Genomic DNA, 27,448 nt, shown 5'->3' on the forward strand with positions numbered 1-27,448 from the left:
GGAAACAGATTTACAGATATGTTTACTCATGTTTGAAATTAACTTTTAGCTTCTTGTTGGATTAGTCCCCACTATTTCGAGGGTTCCCACAGTCTGGACGCGGTACCGAGAGGAAAAACTAACAAAAATATTAACAGCTTGCACTGAATGATAGTCATAGAGTGGAAAAACAATTGTTGAAAACCCTCGATGAGCAACACTCCTAGGAAAAGCGGGTTCTTTAGGTGCAGCACGTCTACTACAGATTGGTCAAATGGAAGTAAAAACGGTTTTTTTCTTGAAATATGCAGGTGTCACTTTCCCAAACGATAATTAAGGTGGGGAAAGTGAAGAAAAAAGTCGATGAGCTTCATGGTGAACCTTTGAAAAATGGCAGTATACAATTGTTCAACAAGGGCTAGTGGATAGGACGATGCACACTTTTTTTTGAAAAAACAAATGTGTATATGCTACATGAAATTCTATAAATACCTTACTTATCGCAATTTTCACTTGGTTCGATGGTCTCTCTTGGGTTCTTGCTAAAACAACAAAGACGACAACTTATCCACAATGCTTTCCCATAATTCAAGGCCTTTCAATGTGCTTCTAATACTCATTTCTATCGTTTTACTGTTTGCGACATTCATACTCACCATTGTTGGTACAGCCGGCTCGACTTCAAATTATAATCCGATTAACAGGATTTACCTAGGTGATGCAGATATTTCACATATTAATGTGACAAAGGTCTTACCACAATTTGACTCGACCCTAAAAATCTTAGGTACCAATATGTTAAATCAAAGTAACACCGTCGAATCAATCTTCCATTCCATAAGCGGCATTGCATCGAATGAAAGTTCTTTAGCCGCACTGCTACAAATCTTATCCACAACAGAAAATACTGACGCAACGGTGGATTCAATGTTGGATTTATCAAAATTATTATTAGATGATTCTTCATCTCAAATGGCTACGGCCATGTTGGCTCAAATTAATCAACTATTTGATGCCTCTAGTAATGACACTATGACTTTACTTTCATTAGAAACATTAATTGGCTTAGAACTGCAAAATAACTCTAATTCAAACGTCACCGCCATGACATTGAACTTGTTGAATGGTTCCAGTAATCCACTAGATTCAGTAAAGAACCTAGAAACATTAAATGATTTATCCACTGATGATAAAGAAAATTTGGTACCTGTTTTTGAATTATTCCAAAATACAAACAATGCCACTGGATTAATGGCCAGTTTGGCAACTGTGATGTCTAATGGCGAATCTATTTCAGGTAGTAGAGCAACTTTGCTATTGACGGCTTTGCAGTCACAATTGGCTAGTGGCGCCAATGTATCGTCAGTTATAAGTTCGCTTTCCGGATTGATCACCAGTGATGAAAGACCAGTAGTCAATGCAATTGCTGACATCTTAGAATATTCCACAGATACTAACACTACTCTTTCTATCTTAGAAGAGTTAGTATCAAATAATGTCACTTCGTCAGAATATGCTAGGACCGCGTTAACTTCATTGGCTTCAATTGTAGCCGATTCTAGTAACACTACAAACGCTCTTATGACCGTCTCCGAACTTTCGAACGCATCAATATCAAACTCAACTTTAACTACAATGCAACTTGCCTCACTAACGAGTTTACTTGAGTCATCAAATGATGAAGGTACCACAATATCAGTACTTTCCAATTTACAAAATGCAATGACCAGTAGCAGTACTATTGTTGAATCTGTTCCATCACTATTCACTCTACTTTCATCATCCAGCGATCCTATGGGTACTTATCGAGCTCTCGTCGTGATAGTAGGATGGGCCCATGACAATCCTAGCGAATTCCAATCCACTTTGACTTTACTAGAGAATTATAAAAATGCACCAAACAAGGTTACTTCAGAACAATTAATTGAAATGTCACCAGACTTATTGGAATTTTTGAATGTTGCCACCAGCTACAGAATTGCTATCTTTAATTTGTGCAAAGCTAATGCAAATAACGAAATTCTTTCATGTTCTAAGCCACATGCCGTACAGAATCTGGATATCAGAGCAATCATTTACGAGTCATTGGAGGACTCCGATTTCAAACCTTTCATGGATGCATTGGATATCCAAGCGGACGATTTACATTTGGAAGGTAAATTATTACATAGAGAACATGAATATGTGTCAGCAGTTAGAGCAATCCTGGCGCTCAATTTATTAACTATTATTTTCAGTTTCTTCCTAATCGTCGTATTGATTATACTTTTATTCAAATTCAGAATTATCGGAATTATTTCCGTTGTAATGGCATTTTGTGTTGCATTATTTTCAATATTGAGTGGTATAATCACTGCTGTTATTGCTGAAGTAATCAAATCAGGAACTTACGAGGATAATTATGGAGTTGTTTACAAGAGTGGACAAAATTATATGGGATTGATATGGAGTGGCTTTGCCTTTGCCTTCATTAGTTTCTTCTTAATTGTTTGGTATGTCGTTCGTTACAGAAAGATGCTCAAAGCAGAAAGAGAAGAACAAGAAAAAGGAAACTACTATAATGATGTTGTCGACGATGTCAGTAGTACCGAACTCGATGCCAATGCTGCTATGGACACTTCAGACACTATTAGTAGCGTTGAAAGACAAAAGAACAGCGCTGCTATCACAACAACTAATGGCAACTCTAACGAAAAGATGAATTCCGAATCTAACTATGTCATCTCGGACAGTAGTGGAGAAGATCAAGTTCCAAACGGAAATATAGTTTAATATATTTAATATTTTTTCTGTCATCCAGAAAAAACCAACCATATATAACAGTTTAGTTTTATTTATATGTTACCTTTCTCTTATCAAGAGCTATGGCTCATCTCATCTACTGGCAGCATCTATTAGCGTTCAAGTCAGGCCTTCTTAACTTTCTTAAAAAGGTAACTACTAATCGCTTCACATTGGGTAACCTACTATACAAGGAAATTATTGCCCTAAACAGTAATTTTAATGCCGGGTAGTACTGGAAGTTTGCCGCGCGGCCTTAATCAAGTACCAAAAATTCATTAACCCCGGCCGAACTAGTGTCACGTGCAAACGGTGCGGTGAACCGGATTCCTCCAAAAGAATTTTGGAGGGGAGAGGAAGGGCTGAAGATTAGCCGCCAAACAGGAAATATACAAAGAGAGTTTGGGAGAGATAAAAGATATATAAGCTGGAAAATGTTGGTCGCACGCTGAGACCTAGTACTATTCTTTTGCTGTATTAGTATTTATAGCTTTGAAATTTGGATTCTACGAATGGATTAACTCGACAGTATGAGCACATCTTCGACTATATTATCGTTTTACAAGCGACACAGGCTGAATATACTGAGATCATCCTATATTGTTCTGTTGGTTACAACCATATTGAGTTCAAGTGCAGGAAATAATAATAATAATAATAATAGTGACAAAAGAAGTCATGCAGACGCTGAGGGAAAAAATAAAGAAAAAGATGCCAAGTTAAATAAGGCGAAACATGATATTATTCATAAAGAATGTAACGTTGAATTTGAGCTAGAAGACTCTGAAAATGAAGAATCTGATGATAATGACATTAAAGTTTTGAAAACTAAGCAAGAGAGGCAAAAGAAGAGGGGGAGTCAAACGAATCAGCCTATAGAGCTAAAAAACAATGAAACTATAGAATCTTCCCACATTAATAACAAATTAAAAAAGAGAAAAGACTTTTTGATGAAACTTGTTATGACTGATAAGAAATGTGTCTTACTGTTCGTTTCACAGGCAGTATTGTTAGTAATAAGGACTGTACTTTCTTTACGAGTGGCCACTTTGGATGGTAAGCTAGTCTCAGCTTTAGTGAAAGCACAATATTTAGAGTTTTTGAAAATTCTGATAGGACAATGGATGATGTTAGGTATTCCGGCAAGTTTTATCAACAGCCTTATTGCATATACGACAAAATTGTGTTCCATTTCAATCAATAGGATCATTTCCAATCATTTACTGGACAAATATCTCTCAAGTCATCATACTTTTTATTCTGTCGCAGGGAAGACAACAGAAATTCAAGATAATTTGACATTAGACATTTATACATTCTCAACAAACTCTTCTCTATTGTTGACTCAACTTTTGAAACCAACTTTAGATTTAATTCTTTGTTCTTTTAAGCTGTTAATTTCAAAATCAAGTATGATGGGTGAAGGAACTTTGGCACTTGGTCTGATTGTGTACCTCTCAAACTCGGTTTTAAAATTAATTCAACCTAATTTTACAAAGTTAACAATGATTAGATCTTCTTTAGAAAGTTGGTTCAGATCACTACATTCCAATTTGCATATTAATAATGAAGAAATTGCACTTTTAAAAGGTCAATCTAGAGAACTGATAAATTTGGATTATTCATTTTACCGTCTTGTCCTATTTTTAAACAGGGAAATCAAAGCAAGAGCACTTTATGACCTCGCTACAACATTTATTATCAAGTACACATGGGGTGCAGCGGGCTTAGTACTGTGTTCAATACCAATATTTTTCAACCAAAATGATGACAAGAAAAATGATGTTACTGCGGATTTCATTACTAATAGAAGGCTACTACTCACTGCATCAAGTTCCTTTGGTAGATTCGTTGAATTGAAGAGAAATATTCAACAATTGAAGGGGGTACGGTTAAGACTCAATCAATTCAATGAACTTTTAGATGAAAACCTAAATAATGTTCCCATTGACCAGCCAACAGATTTAATAGAATTTAATGACTGCATGATTAAATTTGAAAATGTTCCATTAATCACACCGGCTAACCAAATTCTGATTCCTGAATTGAACTTTGAATTAAAACATGGAGATAACCTTTTAATTATTGGGCCAAACGGATGCGGTAAATCCTCATTATTCCGTATACTTGGTGGCCTATGGCCTGTCAGAAAATCATTTACTAAAAAAACTACTAAATTGATAATGCCTAAGAGGAATAACAATAATGAAATTAATGAACCATGTACCATATTTTATTTACCTCAAAGACCATATATGGGTAATAAAGCCACTTTCCGTGAGCAAATAATTTATCCAGACTCAGTTAAACAATTTGAAGCAAAATTTGACGGAAATTACATCAAAGGTGACACAGAATTAACCAAAATTTTACATTTATTGGATTTAGATGATTTAATCACTGAAAATATGTCACTTGCATTAGCTAAGAGACCCACATCCTCTTCACAAAATAAAACCACTGCAAATATGACGGTAGACACAAGGGAAGCGTTTGATCTAGTTCGAAATTGGACTGATGAATTGTCAATAGGTGTCCAACAAAGACTAGCAATGGCTAGAATGTACTATCATAAACCGAAGTTTGCGGTATTAGATGAATGCACTTCTGCAGTATCTCCAGAAATGGAACAAAAAATGTACAAAATTGCTCTAAGTTTCGGCATCTCAGTAATTTCAGTTTGTCATAGGACAAGCCTATGGCACTTTCATAATTATCTTTTAAAATTTGATGGTAAAGGTGGTTACCAATTTGGTAAGTTCAATCCAGTGGAAAGATTGAACAACGAAGAGAAATTACTGGAATTAAATAGCTTATTAGATCAGCAGGTGCCTCTTTGGGAAAAGAAACTAAAAGACTTAACAGTTGCTAGAAAATCAAATATTATACGTAAATCTGAAAGTCAACTAAACTTATTGACGTCAAAGAAGGGAAGGGACGTTACTGCGAAAGATCTGAGATAACGAATGTATAATTTTAGGAAATAAGAAATACGTTTCTATATAATAAATAAACCATCACTAGTATATTAGTCCTACCTTCTCTTTTCTATGTTTTCTATTTTTTATTTGTTATCAGTGTTGCGATTGCTGCTGTTGTACCCCAAGTACGGAATTTGATGGGGGTGAAGAAGATGCAATAGTATTATTAACTCCCTTATTACCATCAGTAGTTGATGAGATGATTCTTGGTAATGAATCTATTTGTTGAATAATGAAATCTCTTTCATCAAGAAAGTTCGTATCTTGATTATCAATACCAAAAGTCTCAAAATATTTGAGTAATTTATCTCTATTCTTAGCCAGTATATCAAACACTGGTTTAGTTTTTCTAGGGTTAGCAACCATCACTTTGAAGACATTGAATGCCTCCATTTGAAGATTTTTAGATTTATCTGTCATCAATGTCATTATTAATTTTAAATTGTCTGGGGAATTAATGTATAAATTCATTAGTTGGTTATTTGATCTAATGATGATCAAAGATGCTAGTAATTTTGTACTTTGTCTCTTTGTGACGTAACTTCCATAAGCAATTAATTTATTTATGGAAGCAATAAATTTCTCAGTATTGGCTTCAGCTGAAAAGAATTCCCTCGAAACTAGTTTAGGATGAACAGTGAAGGCGTTACTTAAGATTTGTAAAGAAATGGTGCCAATTTCGAAATTACTTAGCCTTGAAAACTCAAAAAATTTCCATAATTGTGGATCTTTTAAAACAATCCTACATAGCTGTTCATATTTGATACATTCAATAATCATGTTCCCTATTACCAGGAATATATCCTGTGGGGAACTTTTCCGTTGTAGAGCCATTTCTATGGTGGATAGCATTAAATTGATAGTCTTAGGCTGTGAGACAAAGTAATCTACAGTGACAAATTTATTATCTTTTGAATATCCAAGGCAGATAGAAAAGATTAGCATCACTTCCTTTCTTGCTTCAAATTCCAAATCGTTGAAATGCAAAATTAAGTCATAAAATAGATCAGACTGATGCATAGCCATGTATAATTCATCAATAGCTTCTGCACTTGGCTTGGGATCGGTGTCACTTAGAATAAAATGCTTGAGGCCCATGAGATATTTAGAACATTCTTCCTGCGCCTTACGTTTAGTATCGACTGTAGACGAGTTCGAAATTTTCGAGAGCTGGTCAGAAATTAGTTTTACATAGTCAGATGATGTCTTAGTATTCTTTTTCCACCAGAAAGCCATATCTAAATCTTGATTTTTATATTTCTTGAACATATTTTAAAGAAAAATGAGTAAACAACAAATGCAATATGGATAGAAAGCTCTGCTTTTATTAGATAGGTAGATAGATAGATGTATAGATAGATTGCTCACTTATGTTGCTTGGCTGTAAAGCAAATTTGCGAAGTTCCTGGTAATATCTATCTTTCATATCATGCTTTCGAAACTAGAGATGCTTCTTTTTCTTTTTCTCAAAACAGGTTTCAAACGCTAGTCACCACAAACACAACACTTTGAGTCAAGAAAAAAGACCTACTATCACTTATTTATATGGCGATGGGCCTGCAACATATGCCAGTAGTGTTAGTGAGTTACTCGATAAATTGTAGGTATATTCAAGTAGATTTGCATGAATTAAAATTATAAAATAAATTCAAAAAAAAATAATGAAGGATGCGAGGTTCGAACTCGCGCGGACACCGTCCAACAGATCTTAAGTCTGCCGCCTTAGACCACTCGGCCAACCCTCCATACAATTTATAGCTTTTTTGTAATTGGAAATGGCTATGATACAGTAAACTATAACTATTCTGGTCTATCTTGAGTTACCTGCTCTTGCTTTTTTTTTGAATTTGTAAACTTCAATCTTTTGTATGAGCGTTATGGTGCCATTAAAATTGTTTATCACGTCATTCTATGGTTTCTTACGTATTTACCTAGCTTATTATTTTTCTACATACTAATTCTATCTTATTGATCTTTTACTACGTAATATAAGAACAAAAATACTCTTCACACATTTGTAGTGGGCATTGAGATTTGAAGAAAATAGAGTGCGAAAAAGTCCGTCTGTAGTGAATGGAATATACCTTAACCTCTCTTCTGGCTCCGTTCAACATGTCTGAATTGTTAGCTACATATTATAAGTGTTTTTAAATTAATGTAACATTATTATAACCTGAAGATAGGTACTGTAAACGTCTTTTTATTTTCTTACTGAGTAGAGCTATAATTCTTACGTCCTGATATTACTGTCTGCAAGACAAATACAAGATTGTCGGATATATTTCTATTATTGTCTAGCTTTTTGCATGTTAAATTGGCGGTAGGAGGCAATCTGTAACTTCCCCAGTGAACTGCATACTGATCTTTTATCCAGGAAGGATAATCCATAACCATGAAATATTTCCCGTTGAAATTCTACAGATATATTCTGAGCTCCAGGAAGCATACCATAGAGCAAAATGAGGATAGAGTCTTAGTCAGAACTTGAATTATATATTGTCCGCTACAGAGAAATACTGTCAACGTACTAATTTAGTGAGATATCTGTTCCATACATATATATATACTTAGGACACTTGGACATGTCTAACAAATGTGTGTCTGAAATAAACGCTTAATGCCTTCTACCAGAACAGTAACCATCCAGGAAGGAAAAGCTTCGGGGGAGAGGTGGATAGACCGCATATTAAAATACGTAATCTGTATTACTTCTTCCTCGCTCGAAAGGCAATGGAATATTGAATTCTAAAGTCGGAATAGCTCATATTTTCAGTCAAGTTACAGGTTCAATATAGCCAAGATGACCAGAGACCGAAAAAGGAGTTTGGAAAACGGCACTTTATTTTTAACCATACTCCTCTACACACAGCTGACGGGACGCCCAGGCTAGAATTCGACGCCGTCAATGCATGCCAAATCACACTCTCTTTGTCTTAACAAAATGTCTCACAGTCAGTCTCGGCAAAACCACCACACCTTTCTGGAAGATCTACAGTCTTTTCCACCACAGCCTTGTCTCGAGAATGCCAACTGAACTTCATTTGCAGGAAAACTTTTTGAAATTTGACTCATTTTCCAGAAGATGATCCGAGGAAAAATGTGTCATAAAAAGAAATGAACTTAATAATCGTAAATCCTGGAAAAACTATATAAACAAGAATTAATAGAACCACTTCTGCGTTTTCTTAATGCTTGCTTCTTTTTATAGTTAAGCTCTCCAAGAACCAGATGCAAGCAATGAAACAATGAAATAGATATTATTACCACCCAGAATGGCGTCTGTCACCTAATAACGATGTAAAGACTGAAGAAATGAGCAAAAATGAAATTAAAAATAAATTAACTTTAGAATTAATGAATTCTATCAAAAAGCCAATTAGTCAAGTGGTTGATTTTCTTTCTGAGGCAATTGTTATCTACCTTTACACTGAAAACGAATCTGTTTCATTGAAGAGTATAGCTCCATTGCTTATCCAGGTAAAAGAAATCATCAATAGTAAAAATTCAAAGGTAGAAAAATATGATAAGATACTCAATTATTTCATTGGAATAATGAACAAAATTAATGAATTAGAAGAAGGAGAGATTAGCAAGTTGAATAATTTGATTAATTTCGATAACGTTTTTGAACCATTATTGAAATCGTTTAAACTGTTAAATTATCTACTAAAGTCGCTTGACAATTTCAAAATCGTAAGAGACATGTTAATCTTTGAGGAGAAAGATACTTTGAATCTCATCAAAAATTTCATCAAATTTAATGAAAGGTGGTATAAGAGATTAATCTTAAATTCATTCTCGTTCAAAGAGTTTTTACTGAATAGATGTTAAAATTTATCAAAACCAGAGTACTGACTTGTCATATCTAGAATTGATTGATTCTGAAAAATACAAAAGCTATTTAAAAAGGAGAAACCAACGATTAAATATAAAACTATATAATCTTTAATGGATTTTAACTTTTTCTCTATACAATTCTAATGAACTCATCAGAAATCATTTAGAAAAAAAATTGTAGGACGAAAAGATGAAAGATACATCAAGTGATCAGGAACATGAAATCAGACGAACTGAAACCATAAAGTGCAGGGACCACGACGTTTCTAACCATGTGTCACTAAGTACCAGAAGGTGAAGCTTGAACTTATGAAGTACAGTACCATTCGAACAGTCTCAAACCTCCCATGGAAACCCACAGTTTAAGAAAAATGCACAAAGTAAACCAGGATTTCTTTAATATACTCCACTTCTATCTCTGACTTTCTCCTACACAAGCAAAACTTCCTCAAGCAGAAGAAATCCCGACAAAGAAAGGCAATCTAAAAGATCAAACTAAGTAAATAAGTACCTTCCGCAGAAATTTGTCGATGCGAACTTAGTTAAATGCAAATGGGGAACAAGCAAGCTTGCTCTATTAAATTCTCTAATGGAGACCAACCGTTTGCTAACGCTAAAAACACACACAACCTTCTTCATAAGAAGATGCAAAACCCACCAAATTTGACACAAATAGACTCTCTCTCTATAGAGAAAAACCTCCTAAAAAACCCGCTGTGCAAAATTCCATCAAAAACAAAAAGATGAAGAACAAAAGAAGGAAAACTGGTCCACAAAATGATTCTCCAAAAACCTTCACGTGAATCCCACGAAAAAGAAAAAGGCACGCCCAAATGAAGCGGCATTTCCCTCATAAACCCTCGACCCAACCTTCAAATAGGTAAATACATCCACATAGCCTCTAACCGCCCCTTGTATTGCCCATGCAAAACACAGACAATACAAAAAAATAAAATTTCCAAAAAATGTGTTTGTAACAAATTTTAAAAGGTAATGAACCTCATTGAGGTCATTTCAGTTGTTACACTGAAAAGAACAGATACTACACTTGATCTAAGCCAAAAGGCAAAGAGATTTTGGGTTTCTATGAAAGGGAAATAGTAGTAAGAAATTGAAATGGTTTAAAAAATTTTCATCGCCTTTTTATATCAAAAAAATTATCCGCATAGAAAAAGTAAAGAAATCGCTATGAACGTTGCGGTATATAATGATGAATATATAATGGATATTAACGGTATGAGCAGTTACTTCTGCTGTTGAAACTGCATTTCCAACTGCTTGCGTCTGAGCTCCTTGTATTGCTTGTCCTTGTGCGTCTCTACACGGTTGAGGAAGTCTTGTTTGGAAAGATACCCGTCCTTGTTGTGCAGCGCCAATTCTTCTGTGATACCTTCCTTGTCCACATAAGTGACCCAGTCCAATTTAGATTTCTCTAGCGTTGTTAGTTTAGGTTTCAAAGCTCCCGCGATGATTTGTTCCAATATTGGTGGTCTTTTCAAAGGTCTACGAAGATTTAATCCCTTTGTCTGATCTGTTGGCTTAACTACTTTCTTGGCCTCTTGAGCAGGGTCGTATTTGAATTTCAAACTATTCAAATACTCCTTACCCTCTGCACTTGCTCTGGAAACCCATTTCTTTTCGTGGACCATTTCTCCCGCAAATTTATAAGATCTTTCAATGAGAATCTGCTCTTCTTGCATATCTCCAGTGGTGGTTTCCGCTGGGGTGTCAGACAAGATTGAGCCCTTAGCACCGTTATGAGACAACCGCTGCTCACTCTGTCTGTTCATTTCCTCCCAGATGTTACCTATAGCATCAGAAATATGACCTTCCTGTAAAGTTTCGTATTTGTTCTTTTCATTGAACGCATCCTCCGCTGCTCTAGCTCTCCTAGTCTTCACAAGCCCCCCTGTTTCACTTTCAATCCCTGAATACTTCTTCTCCTGTTCTTTATAGTCGTCTACTTCATTGTCTTCATCCTCATCCTGTGGTCCATTTTCCAAGTTGTGTGGGTCAAAATCCTCGTCTTCAGACTCGTTGTAACCTTCTTCTTCGTCAAATATAGTCTCAGGAACCTCACGTTGTGTGTCTTCACTCATTCTTACTCAGTTCCTTTCCCTTTCACTAGATCAGAGAGATGTTTTGGTGGTGTTAAGAAATTCTTCAAAGATCGCGAAACTCTTAATTTACGTACCAACAGACTAAACCAGTGGAAGAATTCAAAGACTCGCAAGGCACAGACGTTATTGAGAATGCACTCAATACATCTCATCAAGTGAATTATTCAAATGAACAATGTCACAGTGGATACCTCCAGGATGATGCTCCTTAGATGTTCTCCCTCCCGGAGGAACATACTCACATGTAAGGAAACTTCGCAGTCCAGCGACATGGATAACAACTTAAATGCCAATGAAACAGTCGATCACAGCACGGAAAGCACTATTGCAAACTGATCTGGACGACCATGTTGGCTGATTCTCCAAATTTAATACTCTGCAAGGCTCCACCGGGTAATCCCACATCGCATAGTGTATTTTTTTTTCACTTTAAGCTCATCGAAAATTTTAAATGAGCAGAGGAGGCATATTATTGAAAGTGTTTGAAGAGTATTGCTGGTTGTATCTCGTTGCATTGATGAGATTCTTAGTTAGTTGCAGTGACAGTGGGTCACTGAAAGAGGTTGTTTGTAACCAGAACACCGACACTTCCGTCTTGGCAGCTCCGCAACCATTGCATGTAGAATCGCATTTAACTCAAGGTTTAAAGAATGAAATTGATCAAATCTGTGAAATTGCCGGTGACTGTATGCTCGTAGGCAGAAGAAATGGGGCCTTAGAGTTGGTTAAAACTACTAGAGTTCCAAAAACATACGAAGAAGAGGGTGAAGCAAAGCCTATTTTCGACATCACGAATTTCGAAATTATTCACAAATTAGATGGTCTTTTGAATGATTCCAAACTGGAACCCTTATTCCAGAAGTCTAAGAGACGGACAAAGCAAAGTGATTCATTCATCGCAATCTCTAAATTGCCAAATTACGACAACGATTATCTTGTCAGTACTCGTTCCGGTCTGTTACATATAATTCGAGTTAAAGACAATAAGGAACTTCATCTACAAATAACTCACGAAGTGAAAGCTCCTTTGGAATTTGCTACTGTTTTTGATAATGTGAAAATAGAAGATAAAACAATAATAGCATATGGTGGTGAAGAAAATCCTATAAAATTGATTGAACTAAACAACACAAACGAGGAACTAAACCAAATATGGGAAGCGAAAAACGTTGCTAATGATAGACTAGATATGAGGGTCCCAGTATGGCCAACTGGATTACAGTTTTTGAATCCACAGCAAAATCCAAGTGACAAATCGAAATTAAACTATCAATTTGTGTGCGTAACTCGTTGGGGCCATCTAGGTGTCTATGTAACGCAACATGGCAGAAAACCTCTGCATTATATTGATCTGCTTCCTAATAGGGAGCCGTTAACACGACTAGCTATGGTTGGCAATTTAACAAAACTAGGTAATCTAAATGAAACTGACATTAACAATTTCACTTTTGTCACTCCAGATACGAAGAAAGACATTTGGAAATTCAACGAGAAGGGACGCCTATTAGGTAAATATGGTAAAGGAGATATTGTCGGTGCATCTACATTCGTCACTATCACAAACAACAAATATCTGTTGGCCGGTGGTCTTGACAGATACTTACGTGTTTACAACGTTACATCCTGCAAACTCATTGCGAAGGTTTACGTCAGGTCCAAGGTCAACTTCATCAAGATGCTAGATGATGAGGATATTCTAATTCCAACGCCTGCTGCCATTGATAAGCAGAAAACTAAGAGGAAAATATCAGAAGAAACAGAAGACGATGCAGAAGACCTATGGGAAAAATTGGAAACAAGAGCAAAGAAGGTGCAAAAGAACAGAAGCTGATTGTCCACAGCATATACACTATATATGTATAACACCTAATGTACAATATGCTTTACTTGTAGTAAAAAGATTATTATTAAAGAATTTTGTATCCTTCGGAAAGTGAAATATAAGGCGATTTATATTTCGAAAGGCCTAAAATATCTAAGCTGGAAAAGCTTAACTGATTACTTATATAAACCACGGCTAACCTAAGTCGGTAGCACTAAGATAAATAAGAAAATAAATCTAGACCACATGGGGTTCTATGACATTAAAGGAACACATAGGCCACATGCATCGAATACAGAAGACGAATCAGTGTCATTACTATCTGGCTCTAGGCGACACAGTGAAACGTATTTCAATTATCAGGCGACACCAGCTGCACAAAAAGTTTCATCCAAATATGATCCGACAAATCCAAACAAGCACAAACTAGGCACTTATGATGGGGTCTTCGTGCCGACAGCTCTAAATGTTTTATCTATTTTGATGTTTCTCAGATTTGGTTTCATCCTTGGCCAATTAGGAATAATTTGCACAATGGGACTTCTGCTACTCAGTTATATCATCAACTTATTAACCACTCTCAGTATTTCTGCTATCTCTACAAACGGCACGGTGAGAGGGGGTGGTGCTTATTACATGATTTCAAGATGTTTAGGACCAGAATTTGGTGGCTCCATTGGATTAGTGTTCTTTTTAGGGCAAGTATTCAATAGTGGCATGAATGCTATTGGTATAGTGGAGCCAATACTGTATAACTTGGGACAAAATATATCTGGAGGACCTCAAGCTGCATTATTCCCTTTATTGCCAAGAGGCGAATGGTTTGAGTTCTTATATGCCACTACAATTTTATTTATTTGCATTGGAATCGCACTTGTCGGTTCTCAGACAGTTTCAAAAGCTGGAAATATCCTTTTCTTCGTCCTTGTAGCATCAATTGCATCCGTCCCATTATCTGTATTATTTCAATCTCCTTTCGTGGAAAAATCCATCATTTACACAGGCCCATCGTGGGAAACTCTTCGGACTAATTTATACCCTCACTTTACCGAAGGTGCTGCAGGCTCTTTATTGAAGTCTAAGGAAACCTTTAGCTCACTATTCGGAGTTTTCTTCCCAGCAACAGCTGGTATATTCGCCGGTGCAGGTATGTCAAGTGAACTACGTAAACCATCAAAATCCATCCCCAAAGGAACTCTGTGGGGACTTCTATTTACTTTTATTTGTTACGCCATCGTTGTCATTTCTATGAGTGTTTCAATTCCAAGAGATACCTTACATAAAGAAGTACAAATTATTCAATCTGTCAGCTTCATTCAGTGCATTATTTTTTGCGGAGAATTAGCTACGTCTTTATTCTCCATAATTGTCGGTATGGTAGGTGCCTCTTACGTCCTAGAGGCTATTTCCAAAGATGCTATTTTACCATCTCTGGACATCTTTTGTAAGAAGCCCATCATTTCATTGCTATTTACGTGGTTTTTAACCCAACTATGTTTATTCTCAGATGTCAATAAGATTGCATCATTCATAACTATGACCTTTCTTATGACTTTCATAGTGATGAATTTGGCATGCTTTTTGTTAGAGATTGCCGCAGCTCCAAATTTCAGGCCGTCGTTCAGATACTTTGACAGGTACACCGCTTTATTTGGAGCAATAACCTCAGTTATTGCGATGATTATTGTAGATGGAATTATAGCATCTGCCTTGATGTTTGCAATGATTATACTTTTTCTAATTATTCATTATTTTTGTCCACCCAAATCGTGGGGCGATGTTTCACAGAGCTTGATTTATCATCAAGTAAGAAAATACTTACTAAGATTGAGACAGGATAATATTAAATATTGGAGGCCTCAAATTTTGCTTTTCGTTGATAATCCCAGAACAAGTTGGAACTTGATTAAATTTTGCAACCATTTAAAAAAAGGTGGTCTATATATACTGGGACATGTCACTGTCTGCGAAAATTTCCAAAGTCAATTCTCTGAGTTAAAGATCCAAAGGAACGCGTGGATGGAAATAAGAGATCTAGCAAGTGTTAAGGCATTTGTTCAAATTGCAGCGGGCCCAACATTGCTCTGGGGCATAAGAAACGTATTTCTTGGTTCAGGGTTGGGAGGAATGAAGCCGAACATTACCGTCATTGGGTTTTATGACCTAAAATCATACCGCCTAAAAGACCAACCAGTACTAAATAATTTAACGGCTTCAAGGAATCCCAAGACTAACGATGTCCAGATTAATATCCCACAAGAGCAGCTATCTTCATTACCTACAGACTCATGCAAATATGAACAAAAGATTAGAGTAGAGCAATGGGTGGAGATTATAGAAGATCTATCACTGATGCAATCTAATATTGCCATTGGCCGTGGCTTTGCTTCACTAGTTTTACCAAGCAAAAATACGAGAGGGCAGAAAAAAGGAATCATTGACTTATATCCGATTCAAATATGTGGAACAATGAACGGTTCACAAGAGTATCCATCTATGGTGACGTCGAATTTTGATACTTATACGTTAATACTGCAGTTAGGTGCAATTCTGGTCACCGTTCCTGACTGGAAACGTACTCACTCACTTCGGGTAATATTATTTGTGGAGAGAGAAGTTGACAGGAGTGATGAGGGCCAAAGAATAACAAAACTTCTACAGGTATTAAGAATTGAAGCTGAAATAATGGTAGTCTCGCTAGAACAATTTAGAGTTTACAATGCAATTGTGAAAGGTGATCAGACCGCGATGGAATATGTAAATTCCATGCTTAAAGACAATGAATGGTGGAGTGATCTTATAGAGGCAAGAAGAACGCTAGCTCCCAGGAGAAGATTTTCTACATCAAACCCCGTTCCTATGAATCCTCAACACATGAAGATACAAAAATCTAATACTACCAAACTCCAAAAATTAGGCGCTTCTTTCAAAATGAGCTCTAGTATGCCAAAAGAAGGCTTAAGCACACCAGTAATTAGTGATGATTCCGACGAAGATACTGAACAAAGTACTTTGAAGGGTTCTCAATTGTCAATCCAGCAAATTGCCAGAAAATTAAATCACATAAGATCGAAGAAGGAAGCTGAAGAAAGAATTCAGGGTACAGTAAAAATGGATAAACAGTTCCACAGGGTCAAATCGAAACATAATCTCAAGCCGGCATTTTCTAGTCTTGCTTTGCCAAATACTAAAGTTTTAGAAGATGGTACAGGTGATAAACCAACATTGGTTCCTGTACTAGATGATCAAATAATAGAAAGTAGTACTGGCACAAGTTCAAGACGCAAATCCGTACAACCCCAACTGTCTCCATGCTGCTCGCAAGAAAGTTTAGTGGCTGCAATGGAAAAACTGAAATTTGATGATTTGCCCAGTCGCGCACAACACCTAATTTTGAATGATATGATGACCCAGTTATCGAAAAATTCGAAATTGATATTTTCAACGTTACCTGTCCCAGCATTAGGCACCCATAAAGACCCAGCTGCAAGTTTAGATTATGTGGAAGATTTGGATATCTGGCTAGAAGGATTACCACCCACTATGCTAATTAACTCACAGACGGTTACTGTCACGACAGCATTATAATACCGCAAAAATCTGCAAGCATAAAATTCAAACTCGAAGTTACAAAGAAATATCTTTTGAACAATATTTTATCGTAAATAATAGAATATGTATCTTTACATGCATCACAAAATATCATAAGACAACTAATCGTGTTAATTTTTTAAAACGACTTTTTCTACTCTACAGGGTTTCGAACTTTACGGAATGCAAACATCGTATAAAAATAGGATGCTGCTTCCTTTTCTTCACCTTCGACACCGAATTTTCCATCTGATCTTTGCAAGCCTTCCATCATTCTTGGAGAAAATCTATTGATCCAGTGTGGAATTTCTTGGACAAAAAATTTATTAAATGGTAATTGTAGTTCAAGCTCCATGCCATATTCATCTGCCAGACTTCTCAAAGTTTCGAAAGGAACAACATACTCAGGAACATTATCGATCGCGTCTTCTAACCAATATGTATACATCTGCCCGTAGGGTGAAGGAAATTCGTAGCCATTTTTTTGATATTCATTATTTTCAAATTTTACCCTGTAGATAGAATTCTCCCAGCCCGGCTTTTCAACATCAGTTCCAAATTTGTTCAGTTTATACCTAATAAATTCAGAATCAGGTATTGTGCCAAAAAAATATCCACCAATTTTCAGTGATTTACTCACATTTAAAAGGGCCCTTCTGGCCTTTTCTTCTGCTTCGAAAGCATAGTGAAGACAGAATTGCGTAGATACCACATCACAGGGAAATCTACATTCAGGAAATGGTTCAACAGCAACACCAAGGGACTCGCCAAAACAGTCTCCTGTGATAAGAATAACCTGATAATCCAGGTTCTTCATTGATCTATATCTTTTATGAGCTTCCTGAATGGATGCATTAGAAATATCAATTCCAATAAACTGTGAGATTCCAACATTACCATACTTCCTTAAGTCACCACCTTTACCACAGGCCAATTCTAGGACGACATCGCCCTTTTTTGTATATTTCTCAATTAACATGAATTTGATGGCATTATTGAAGTTACGTAGCTTAATAATCGGCGATAAATTTCTCTTGGATCTGTTCGCTATCATGGTCCTCTCATTGTAGTGTTCCCTCACAATCTGGTCCACATTGATGGTCCTGTTAGCAGTCATCTCAATTTCATGCTTTTTGAATTGTTCTTCTCTCATCTTTTGAACTTCTACTCTCTTCCTCTTTTCCTCAATATCATACCTATGGTGTCTACGCTTGTGTATCTTGAAAGCTGGCTTAGCTTCTGCGTCTTCTTCAGGATGGTCTGGTGCTTGAACCAAATGTGTGGTGTCGGCAGGGGTAGCAGTTGGTACCTCTTTAACGACATCCTTCTTTATATTCCCATATTGCTTGTCATAATCTTCTTGAGACATCCATACTGGCTTCTCTGGCAACATTTGCTATGCTTTTGTTGAACTTTTGATTCAGATGAGATGTTTCTAATTTTCCAATATCAAAGAAATGATTTTTTTTATTTTTCAAATTAGATATTTGATGAAAACATAGAAATAGTGAGTACTTACATCAATAGTTAGATTAAGAGAGACCAACACCTGTTGTTATCGAATAGTATGACCAACAAAGCAGAAAGTTTCAGTGAAAAAGATCAGCTTTTGAAAGAAAGAAGAGCCAAATTAGCCAAATGGAAGCAGAAAAAGGCACAGTTCGATCTTGAAAAGAAACAAACGAAAAGCAGTCAACCTGAAGTAAATGAATCTCAAATTACTAACATTAGACAAGATGCATCTGCAGAAGATAAACTAGCGGCGAGAAGGAAAAGACTTGAAGAATGGAAGTCAAAAAAACGAAATATAAGTGATGTTAATAAGTCGGATGAGCCAAAGAATAAACGTCCCAAGAAAACTACCAGGATAGAGTTCGAAGATAGTGACACTGAAATTAGTGAACCAGCGGTGGCACTGTTTAGGCCTGACTCCATTAGTGGGCAGGACGATGCAGATTTTACTTTAAATCGACAATATCATGACGACGTGGATCCTCTGGATGCACTTATGAATGGCTTAACCGGAGGTGAGGACAGCAAGGGAACTACATCTAGAGGAGATGTTTTAGATGAAACTACTGTTAGTGATTTTGATGATAGTGACATAGTGGTGACTGATGATGAGTTTGAAGCAAAAAACTTCAAACGTATAGCGAGAATGAAATCGTTAAAAAAGGTCACAGAAGTAAAATATGATAAGAACAATCTGGAACCATTTCAAAAAGTGTTCTATCAAGAAACTCCAGAAATCAGAAACATGACAGCGGATGAAGTTTCTGAATTACGGTTAAATTTAGATAATATTAAAATTAAAGGGCATGGTTGTCCAAATCCCATAACAAGATGGTCGCAGTTAGGTCTCAACACATCAATAATGAATTCGATAAAAAATGTCATGAAGTTTCAGGAGCTTACACCAATTCAAGCTCAAGCATTGCCAGCAATCATGAGTGGTAGAGACGTTATTGGTATTTCAAAGACCGGTTCTGGTAAAACGATATCATATCTACTTCCATTATTGAGGCAAGTAAAGAGTCAGAGAGACCTATCTAATTCTGAAACAGGGCCGATCGGACTTGTGCTCGCCCCTACAAGGGAATTAGCTTTGCAAATACATGAAGAAATCAATAAGTTGATCAATGACGATGCATCATTGAATTGTATCTGCTGTACTGGAGGCTCAGAACTGAAAGATCAGATTTCTTCAGTCAAAAGGGGGGTTAAAATAGTGGTAGCTACTCCTGGTAGATTCATAGACCTGCTGACAATAAATTCAGGAAAACTTTTAAGCACAGGGAGAATAACATTTGTTGTTATGGATGAAGCAGATAGATTATTTGACATGGGATTTGAACCACAAGTTACTCAAATAATGAAAGCTATCCGACCTGACAAGCAGTGTGTACTTTTCAGTGCAACATTTTCGAATAAAATACGAAGCTTTGCTATGAGAGTACTAAAAAATCCTATAACCATAACAATCAACTCAAATAATATCGTTAATGAAAATGTTAGCCAAAATTTTAGGGTATGTGAATCTGACACACAGAAGTTTGATGAACTAATATCCCTTTTGAAAGAAAGAAATGACAAGCACGAAGCACAAGAAGGTTTTGAAGAGTCGGATAATCTACAAGATAATAAAACTATTATTTTTGTAGCCAGTCAACAGATTTGTGATATATTAGAGACTAATTTAGTAAGTTCTGGATTTGAGATCTTTTCTATTCATGCTGGGAAACCTTATCAAGAAAGGGTGCTAAATCTAGAGAAATACAGACGAACCAGAAATAGTCTTCTATTGTGTACTGAAGTCTTGTCTAGGGGACTAAACGTTCCCGAAGTGTCACTGGTCATTATTTATAATGCAGTCAAGACTTTTGCCCAATACATACATACGACTGGCAGGACTGCTAGAGGGAATTCAAAAGGTAAGGCTGTTTCATTTTTATTGAAAGATGAATTAGCAGCTGCATATATCTTGAAGAAAGCAATGCGGGAACATGACTTCGAAAATCAGGATCCTCTGGATCTAACACATCTGAATGCAATGAACGCGGAGTTCGAAAAGGGTATGAACTCTGGGCAATATAAACTGTTTTCTGGTTTTGGCGGTAAAGGTCTAGAAAATATGGATACTAAGAGGGAAAAGAAGGAACAAGAAGAGAAATTGGGATTTGAAAATAATATAAAAGCAAGTGCCGCATCCGAAGGAAGCATCTCTGCTGGGTCTACCTCAAAACCTGTTAACCAACTTTCTACTGATGAAATACAAATGCCTAAATTAGAACATAAAATTGTAAAGACATCAGAAGTTGATGGCAGCGTGGTTTTTAGTGCAGAAGTTTATGTCAATGATCTACCGCAGCTTGTAAGATGGGAAGCTACAAAAAATACAACGTTAATGTTCGTGAAGCATGAAACAGGTTGTAGTATCACAAACAAGGGTAAATTTTACCCGGAAGGCTCAAAGCCGAAGAATGCAAGTGACGAGCCAAAACTGTATCTTCTCATAGAAGGCCACGAGGAAAAAAGTGTCAAATTGAGCATTGAACTTCTTGAAACTAAGGTTAAAGAAGGTATAAAGAAAATAGAATACCAAACAATTAAGAGCAATAAGTATTAGGAAGTTCTCAACTACATGGATACAGCTTATATTTTATAATTATTTTTATTGTCGTCAATTAAATACACAAATATATGATAGATAAAATGTCAGTTTGATATCTTAATATGAAAATATATATGATACATTAATGCTTTTTGATATTACTGTGATGGTAATTCTTTTTTTATAGTTTTTGAAATTATTGATTATTTTTATTAGTAGAATAATATTATGTCTTTATGTTTTGAATATAATATGTTGAAATATCAGAAAAAAAAGGAAAATATAATATAGATGATGTGGTAAAAAGCAAACAATTAAGAATACTATTTTATGATCATAGTCCGTCTATTCTATCACACTAAAAGGAGAGAAAAATAATAGATTTGAATCGAAAAGAAATAATATGTGAATAACCAGACTTACACGCATGTAGGCTTCAAATTTTGCAATTCAGGGATTGGGATTTCGCTTACTTCCAAAGTTTGAAATTGGTTGAGTACCTCTTGAAGTACTGAATACTTGACAGCAGTACCAGTTGTTAGTCTTGCCAATTGTCTGGAATCACGACAGTAAGGGGAGTAACGCTTGACAATCTTCAGATATAATACTAATCTTGCATCAATGACAGGTAATTGCTGACTTTTCATTAATGGCACTGGGGCAGACGGAGAAGAAGCTCCACTTGGAACAGCTGTTGAAGCCGAAGAGTCATTGCCCATATCATCAAAGGCCCCAGAAGCGTTCAAAGCTTGAAATGCTGGGTGGGAATAAAAGTCAGCATCATTAACATTACCCATTCCACTGTTAGGAGATGGCGTTGGAGATGGAGTTGGTGGAGTAGCTTTACCTGAAATTCCTTTGTCTCTGTTAGCTTGAGTCCATGTCACAGTTGCATCTCTTAAAGCAGCCCAATCAGCATTGGCAATAAATCGTTGCCCAATTTCATCCGACTTACGAATTAAGTCGATCCATCTTTGTAATATCTCCACATTAGAAGTGTCATCCACGGATCCCATGGATTTTAGTAAAATTCTGTATGCTACAATAGTCTTTGGAATGTGATATAGTTCGTAACTCTTATCGATGTACTCTAATATTGTTCTGTCATGCCAGATAGTACACTTGGCTAATATAATGTTGAAAAATGGTTCGTCGATTTTCTTAATATTATTATATGTTTGAATCAAATTTTGTAACGTTTGGAAACCTTGAACTTTATCATTAGCAAAATTTTCGAAGAAAATATCGAAGAAAGTATCATTCAATGAAGAAGAAATACCATGATTAACGTTTCTACCATAATGTAATGAGGATTTATACCATATTTGGTAAATGTGGTTGAAGTCGTGGGTTTGATTCCAAATATTTCTTAAAAATGATTTTACGTAAGAAACTTGCAAATCAATCTTATATGGCATCTCGTCATTTAAAGCTTTGTCGAAAAATGTTTGTGCTACGTTCAAATCTTTGCATTCACCAATAAAGGACAAATGCGTTTCAATTAAGTACCCATATTTCATTTCAGTAGATTCTTCACATAACTTTTGGAATAGTTGTAAGGCCATTTCATTTTCACTTGCAGACAATGAGGCTCTAATCATACCAACGGATAAATTAGGATGGAAGTAATTGATCATAGAGGAAGATTTTTCGTAAAGTGTTTGAATTTCAGGATATGAGACACCGTTATCGTACAATATTGGCAAAATAACACCAACGACTCTTGGATTCAAGAAGATATTGGATGTGTAAGAGTTAGATCCATTTATAGCATTTTTCCAAATTTGAACGGCTTCTTCAAATAATAGTAATTCTTTGAATGCAGTAATCAAATGCATGGCACCATATTCGTTTAATTCCACTTTACTATTCAATACATCATCGGATATTTCTCTTAATGATTTACAAAGGTAGTTAGTCATTTCCTTATGAAAGGATTGAGAATCGTAATCAGGTTTTTTGTTCATTCTGGTTAGTTGATTTCTGTTTGCTCTTAAACCATTGTGTAACAAATGAACCAATTTGGATACTCTGTCAGAATTTAATTCTGGGGTGTTGATCAAGTCGTGATATAAACCCATGGCTCTACCGATGGAATCCCAAAATAACGGATTGGCATTTGAATTAGGGTGTTCTGAACGATGCTTAATGTTTTTCCGTCTTGGAGTTTGAGACATGTATAATGTCTGGGATACACAATCTTCGAAAGCACAGACTTTTTGGAACCATGGAGAATTTGGACTAACGGAAGTGTTATTAGAAGTATTCGAATTGTGGTTCTGAGAATCGTTATTCCTAGATTGATTTTTGAAATTGAATTGATGTCCACGGGAATTCTTGTTGCTATCATTTCTGTAAAGGCCCTCATGATTGTTATTACGGTTTTTATGATTGTTACTATTAGAATTATTCAATGGTACATCTTTCATAGATTGTGAATTTGGATTCATTTCGTACATAAAATCTACATTCATTTGATTTTGTGATGGTGCTCCATTCATCATATTCATTTGACCTACAGGCCCGTTGTTGATTGGCATGGCGTTATTTTGTGGCTGATTCATCGTAGAATTGAATTCCGCCGCATGTGGATTATAGATATGTTTTGCAGGAATGAACTGATTCGGTAACTTACCCTTCAATGGTTGAGATTGCTGGGCAACCCTAAACATGTTATTGTTATGTGGATCCAACGCTGGAAAAGTGATATTGGGAGGATAAATTTATGAAAATACAACGTTGTTAAGACGAAACGTGATCTTCGAAATAAAAAGAAGAATTATGTAGCAATAATAATAAAAAGGGAATATTATTAAAAAAATAAAAACAACTCGTCTATCAATGGGGTAAAGTGATCGAAACTAGCTGTTTGTTTCGAAGAAAGAGAGCTTTTACTCTTAATTTTATTTTGAAACTAAAAGAGTGTGAGAGATATATATAAAAATAACAAAAGCTTCGAAGGAAAGGGAATGTACTTCGAGCAAAAAAAAAAAAGAGATGAATAAATTGAATATCATTGCCATAGGCAGAACGAACAAGACTGCCGAGAATACTTACCGTATAGATTCTTGTTTCTTCTTTCTATCATTGGGATGATTTTTTCTTATTTTCCCTCGAAACGATGAGTGCATTCTGCGGCCCCGTCTGTTGTCGAGAAAATTTTCTGATGCCCAATTTTCTTTTCTTTTCTTTCCTTTGTTCTCCGAAGTTATGTAAGCAATTTTTCTCGAGAAAAATGAAAAAAAAAGTTGGCCTCGAGGGCGTGTCTCGATTGGGAATGGATGCAAAACAGCTGTCAAAGGAGCCGATTACAGGCCGATGGAGAGCGTCGTTACTCACGCTTGGAGTAGTGGTATTCCACGGGGCTATGAACGAGGTGATTTCCTGCTGATGAAACTAGAAGGAAGCTTCCCATTCAATTTCTTTGTCTCATTGTCTCTCGTCTTAATCTGGCCGACTTGCTTTTGATGTTGCGCATTCCCCATCAAGCTCAGGGATGAGATGAAGGATGATCTTGGGATCCAGTTTCGCGTCAGTTAAAAAATGGGTATTACCAGAAACGCACCCTTCCGCAGTCGGTCTTTCTTTTTTGGTGCATCGTTGAGCGCATTCAGCACAAAGAAGAAATAGTGCAGATTTCTTTCTAGGTCGGGAACGAAAATAGCATCTTTTGATGTAATTAGAAGAATTTCTTTTCTTTCTTCTGTGTGGTATTATGAGAAGTGGGTATCCAAAGTAGCCTATGTTACTTGTTTTGTTGTTGCCATAAAGGTCGCTACGTCATTTCTTTTACTGATGGGTAAATTTTCTTGCGTAAGATATTGACTTATATAATATTACAAAAGCTGTTGCTCATACTTTTCTACGTCATTATAGGCATGAAGTTTCCTAATATCATCAATGGAAACCCAGAAATGTCCCTTTTCAGTGTCCATAAACAACAGCAATCAATAACTTGTCCCTTAATTGGAGTAAGGACTCTACATGTTTTCATCCTTTCTGAACCTTTGAAATCCTTGTATGCCACACTTGCAAACGTATTAAAATAGTCTCTTACGCTCTCGTCATCTAAGATCTCCACTATAAATGTCATTTTATTCAACAATTCTTCTCGTTTCCAGCCGCTAAGGATTTCAAATTCCTCATTTACGTACGAGATCTGACCATTACGCCTCCAAATACACGTTGGAGTCCCTATCTGCTCAATGAATTTTGCATACTCCAAAAGAGTCCTTTGATAACATTGCTCCATGAATATCATATCTTCTTCAGTCAATGTCACAGAACATGCAATGAAGATGGGCCTAAACTCAGCCATACGTCTACACATTTCAACAAGGTCTTTCTTCGCAAATCTGCTGTTCAAATAAAGGAAGAGATGATGGAAACCTTCCGTATGTGCAAAAGGTTCATTAATTAAAGTGTAAATTTCCATGGGTCTTTCGTATCGTAAGGAATGGGGCCAATCAGGGTTACTTCTTATTTTGAAAACTTCAGGTGAAGTACATTGTAGTGCAAATGATACTGGCATATCCTTTGTGGTCTTGTAACTTGAGGCAACTTCAGGAAAAGTAGTAGACTCATTGTTCAAATAAAACTGATTTATGCCAGAATCCTTTTGTAATATACTGCTTGTTGTAGGATCCAAAGGCATTAATCTCTTAAAATTCAATGAGTTCGTTTGTGTTTCTACAGGAACCAAAGGAAAATGATGCGTAAATAGATTAATCTGTGAATTTACGATTTCCTGGGATTGCGGCCCTAGTATGATTGAATAAACATTCTGCAAAAGAGAAGGATAATGTTGCTCTGGAAGATTTTCGTTGCTTGAAGAAGCCGTAATACTAGACCTACTGTTGTTGAGCTGATTATTCCTATTGCTGTTATTATTATACATGGTTTGGGCAAACATATTCAAATCCTGTCTTGGTGGACTTGTAGAAGTAGACATTGTCGACGTAGTATTCATTCCAGAAGAAAGCTCATTCGGTGAGGTACTTCCTGGAGTATATTTCTGAGAGAATAATCTGTTGATCGGAATTCTGTTGAACATTCTATCTTTGTGGATGATATTTGATAAAATAGAGTATTCAGAGTCTGCAGCATTCGACGCAAACTTTGCTTTATGAACGATGTAGTTTGGTTTCGAATACTGTTGACTTTCGGGACTACTTTGACTTCTTCCATCCAAGGGAGCCATAAAACGCTCTGAATTCTTCTTTGACAATTCTTCACTACTCCGGACAGACAAGGGAAGCGCATCATCTGGGATACCAGCTAGGTACTTGCTCTTTTTTCTTGGTGCATCAATACATTTGTCTTCTAAACCTTTACTTACGCATCTCTTGCACGGTCTACTAGAATCACACGAAACGTGCCATTTAGAACAATTGACACAAGCAATACTAGTATTCTTCCTTCTTCCCTTCTTCTTCTTCTTCTGTGCGGGCTCTTCCATCATTGTACCAGGAACTCTTGTCTGACTTATGGTACTACTGCTGTTATTATTACTACTGTCACTGGACAGTACATCAGAAGAATCGGTTGGTGCCTTACTTATTTCAGCATACATGTTATTCGACAGCGACAATGTTAAAGTTCATGAAATAGAGGGGGGACTTTAATATAAGCTTAGTAGTAGCAATCTGGCCTCTTAAATTTGAATATATAAGCTAAGCTTCCCGTTTTTAATCAGAGGCAAATGGAGGAAATGTAGGTGTTTACTACAGCCCTTTGCGGGTTGCCAAGATTTCTTGGCTTGCTCATAAAAAGCGATCTTGAATTGGAAATTTACACGATGAAAGAAACATGGACTCAGAGCAGGCTGCCGTCTCTGAATGATGGTAAGCTATATAAGATGTGATGTGTTTCACATTCAAGAGCATCTGCCGTTATAGGGGGTCGCTATGGTCAGAATGCGTCCCCCGACATCTAATGATGTGACAAGAGGTATTCCTGATGATTTCCTGGATTGTGCCAGCGATTGTGCACCTCACCATACTGTGTAGACTATCTGTAAGTATGAGGAAAACTACATAACGGAGATAATGGCATATATGCTGTTTCTGTCATCTCAAAGTTCATATTTGTACAAAGTTCCAGAAAACTGTCAGAATCCTCGGATGATTCGATGGTAGAATGGATGGCGTCGATGAATAAACCATCCATATCAGCCGTCAGACTGCCCAACGGATCGCTTTAAGAAGCAGACGACTTCTATGTTCAC

At 36.3% G+C, this 27,448-nt stretch overlaps 11 protein-coding genes and 1 non-coding gene across 12 annotated transcripts; 6 read left to right on the forward strand and 6 right to left on the reverse strand.

Annotated features, from left to right (window-relative positions):
• Positions 1–552: 552 nt before the first annotated feature.
• On the forward strand, positions 553–2,751 carry FAT3 (Fat3p; the record flags this gene model as incomplete). The annotated part of the gene is made up of 1 exon (XM_003958458.1): positions 553–2,751. One exon carries the CDS (start codon positions 553–555, stop codon positions 2,749–2,751), a length of 2,199 nt encoding a protein of 732 aa, XP_003958507.1.
• Positions 2,752–3,290: 539 nt separating this feature from the next.
• On the forward strand, positions 3,291–5,723 carry PXA2 (ATP-binding cassette long-chain fatty acid transporter PXA2; the record flags this gene model as incomplete). The annotated part of the gene is made up of 1 exon (XM_003958459.1): positions 3,291–5,723. The coding sequence occupies one exon, from the start codon at positions 3,291–3,293 to the stop codon at positions 5,721–5,723; it is 2,433 nt and encodes an 810-aa protein (XP_003958508.1).
• A 111-nt stretch (positions 5,724–5,834) lies between these two features.
• Positions 5,835–7,010, reverse strand: HYM1 (Hym1p; the record flags this gene model as incomplete). Its single annotated transcript, XM_003958460.1, has 1 exon — positions 5,835–7,010. The coding sequence occupies one exon, from the start codon at positions 7,008–7,010 to the stop codon at positions 5,835–5,837; it is 1,176 nt and encodes a 391-aa protein (XP_003958509.1).
• A 393-nt stretch (positions 7,011–7,403) lies between these two features.
• On the reverse strand, positions 7,404–7,486 carry KAFR0Gtrna20L. The gene has a single exon. It is a non-coding gene; the product is annotated as a tRNA-Leu (tRNA).
• A 1,567-nt stretch (positions 7,487–9,053) lies between these two features.
• KAFR0G03430 (uncharacterized protein) lies at positions 9,054–9,572 on the forward strand (the record flags this gene model as incomplete). Its single annotated transcript, XM_003958461.1, has 1 exon — positions 9,054–9,572. The coding sequence occupies one exon, from the start codon at positions 9,054–9,056 to the stop codon at positions 9,570–9,572; it is 519 nt and encodes a 172-aa protein (XP_003958510.1).
• A 1,250-nt stretch (positions 9,573–10,822) lies between these two features.
• Positions 10,823–11,677, reverse strand: SWC5 (Swc5p; the record flags this gene model as incomplete). The annotated part of the gene is made up of 1 exon (XM_003958462.1): positions 10,823–11,677. The coding sequence occupies one exon, from the start codon at positions 11,675–11,677 to the stop codon at positions 10,823–10,825; it is 855 nt and encodes a 284-aa protein (XP_003958511.1).
• A 538-nt stretch (positions 11,678–12,215) lies between these two features.
• Positions 12,216–13,529, forward strand: NSA1 (ribosome biosynthesis protein NSA1; the record flags this gene model as incomplete). Its single annotated transcript, XM_003958463.1, has 1 exon — positions 12,216–13,529. The coding sequence occupies one exon, from the start codon at positions 12,216–12,218 to the stop codon at positions 13,527–13,529; it is 1,314 nt and encodes a 437-aa protein (XP_003958512.1).
• A 237-nt stretch (positions 13,530–13,766) lies between these two features.
• On the forward strand, positions 13,767–17,108 carry VHC1 (Vhc1p; the record flags this gene model as incomplete). The annotated part of the gene is made up of 1 exon (XM_003958464.1): positions 13,767–17,108. One exon carries the CDS (start codon positions 13,767–13,769, stop codon positions 17,106–17,108), a length of 3,342 nt encoding a protein of 1,113 aa, XP_003958513.1.
• A 157-nt stretch (positions 17,109–17,265) lies between these two features.
• On the reverse strand, positions 17,266–18,504 carry ABD1 (mRNA (guanine-N7)-methyltransferase; the record flags this gene model as incomplete). Its single annotated transcript, XM_003958465.1, has 1 exon — positions 17,266–18,504. The coding sequence occupies one exon, from the start codon at positions 18,502–18,504 to the stop codon at positions 17,266–17,268; it is 1,239 nt and encodes a 412-aa protein (XP_003958514.1).
• A 174-nt stretch (positions 18,505–18,678) lies between these two features.
• Positions 18,679–21,237, forward strand: PRP5 (DEAD-box RNA helicase PRP5; the record flags this gene model as incomplete). Its single annotated transcript, XM_003958466.1, has 1 exon — positions 18,679–21,237. The coding sequence occupies one exon, from the start codon at positions 18,679–18,681 to the stop codon at positions 21,235–21,237; it is 2,559 nt and encodes an 852-aa protein (XP_003958515.1).
• Positions 21,238–21,641: 404 nt separating this feature from the next.
• On the reverse strand, positions 21,642–23,894 carry KAFR0G03490 (uncharacterized protein; the record flags this gene model as incomplete). Its single annotated transcript, XM_003958467.1, has 1 exon — positions 21,642–23,894. One exon carries the CDS (start codon positions 23,892–23,894, stop codon positions 21,642–21,644), a length of 2,253 nt encoding a protein of 750 aa, XP_003958516.1.
• Positions 23,895–25,084: 1,190 nt separating this feature from the next.
• On the reverse strand, positions 25,085–26,794 carry ERT1 (Ert1p; the record flags this gene model as incomplete). The annotated part of the gene is made up of 1 exon (XM_003958468.1): positions 25,085–26,794. One exon carries the CDS (start codon positions 26,792–26,794, stop codon positions 25,085–25,087), a length of 1,710 nt encoding a protein of 569 aa, XP_003958517.1.
• Positions 26,795–27,448: the final 654 nt, after the last annotated feature.

Source organism: Kazachstania africana, chromosome 7 (genome assembly GCF_000304475.1).
Source record: "Kazachstania africana CBS 2517 chromosome 7, complete genome".
Classification (NCBI taxonomy): domain Eukaryota; kingdom Fungi; phylum Ascomycota; class Saccharomycetes; order Saccharomycetales; family Saccharomycetaceae; genus Kazachstania; species Kazachstania africana.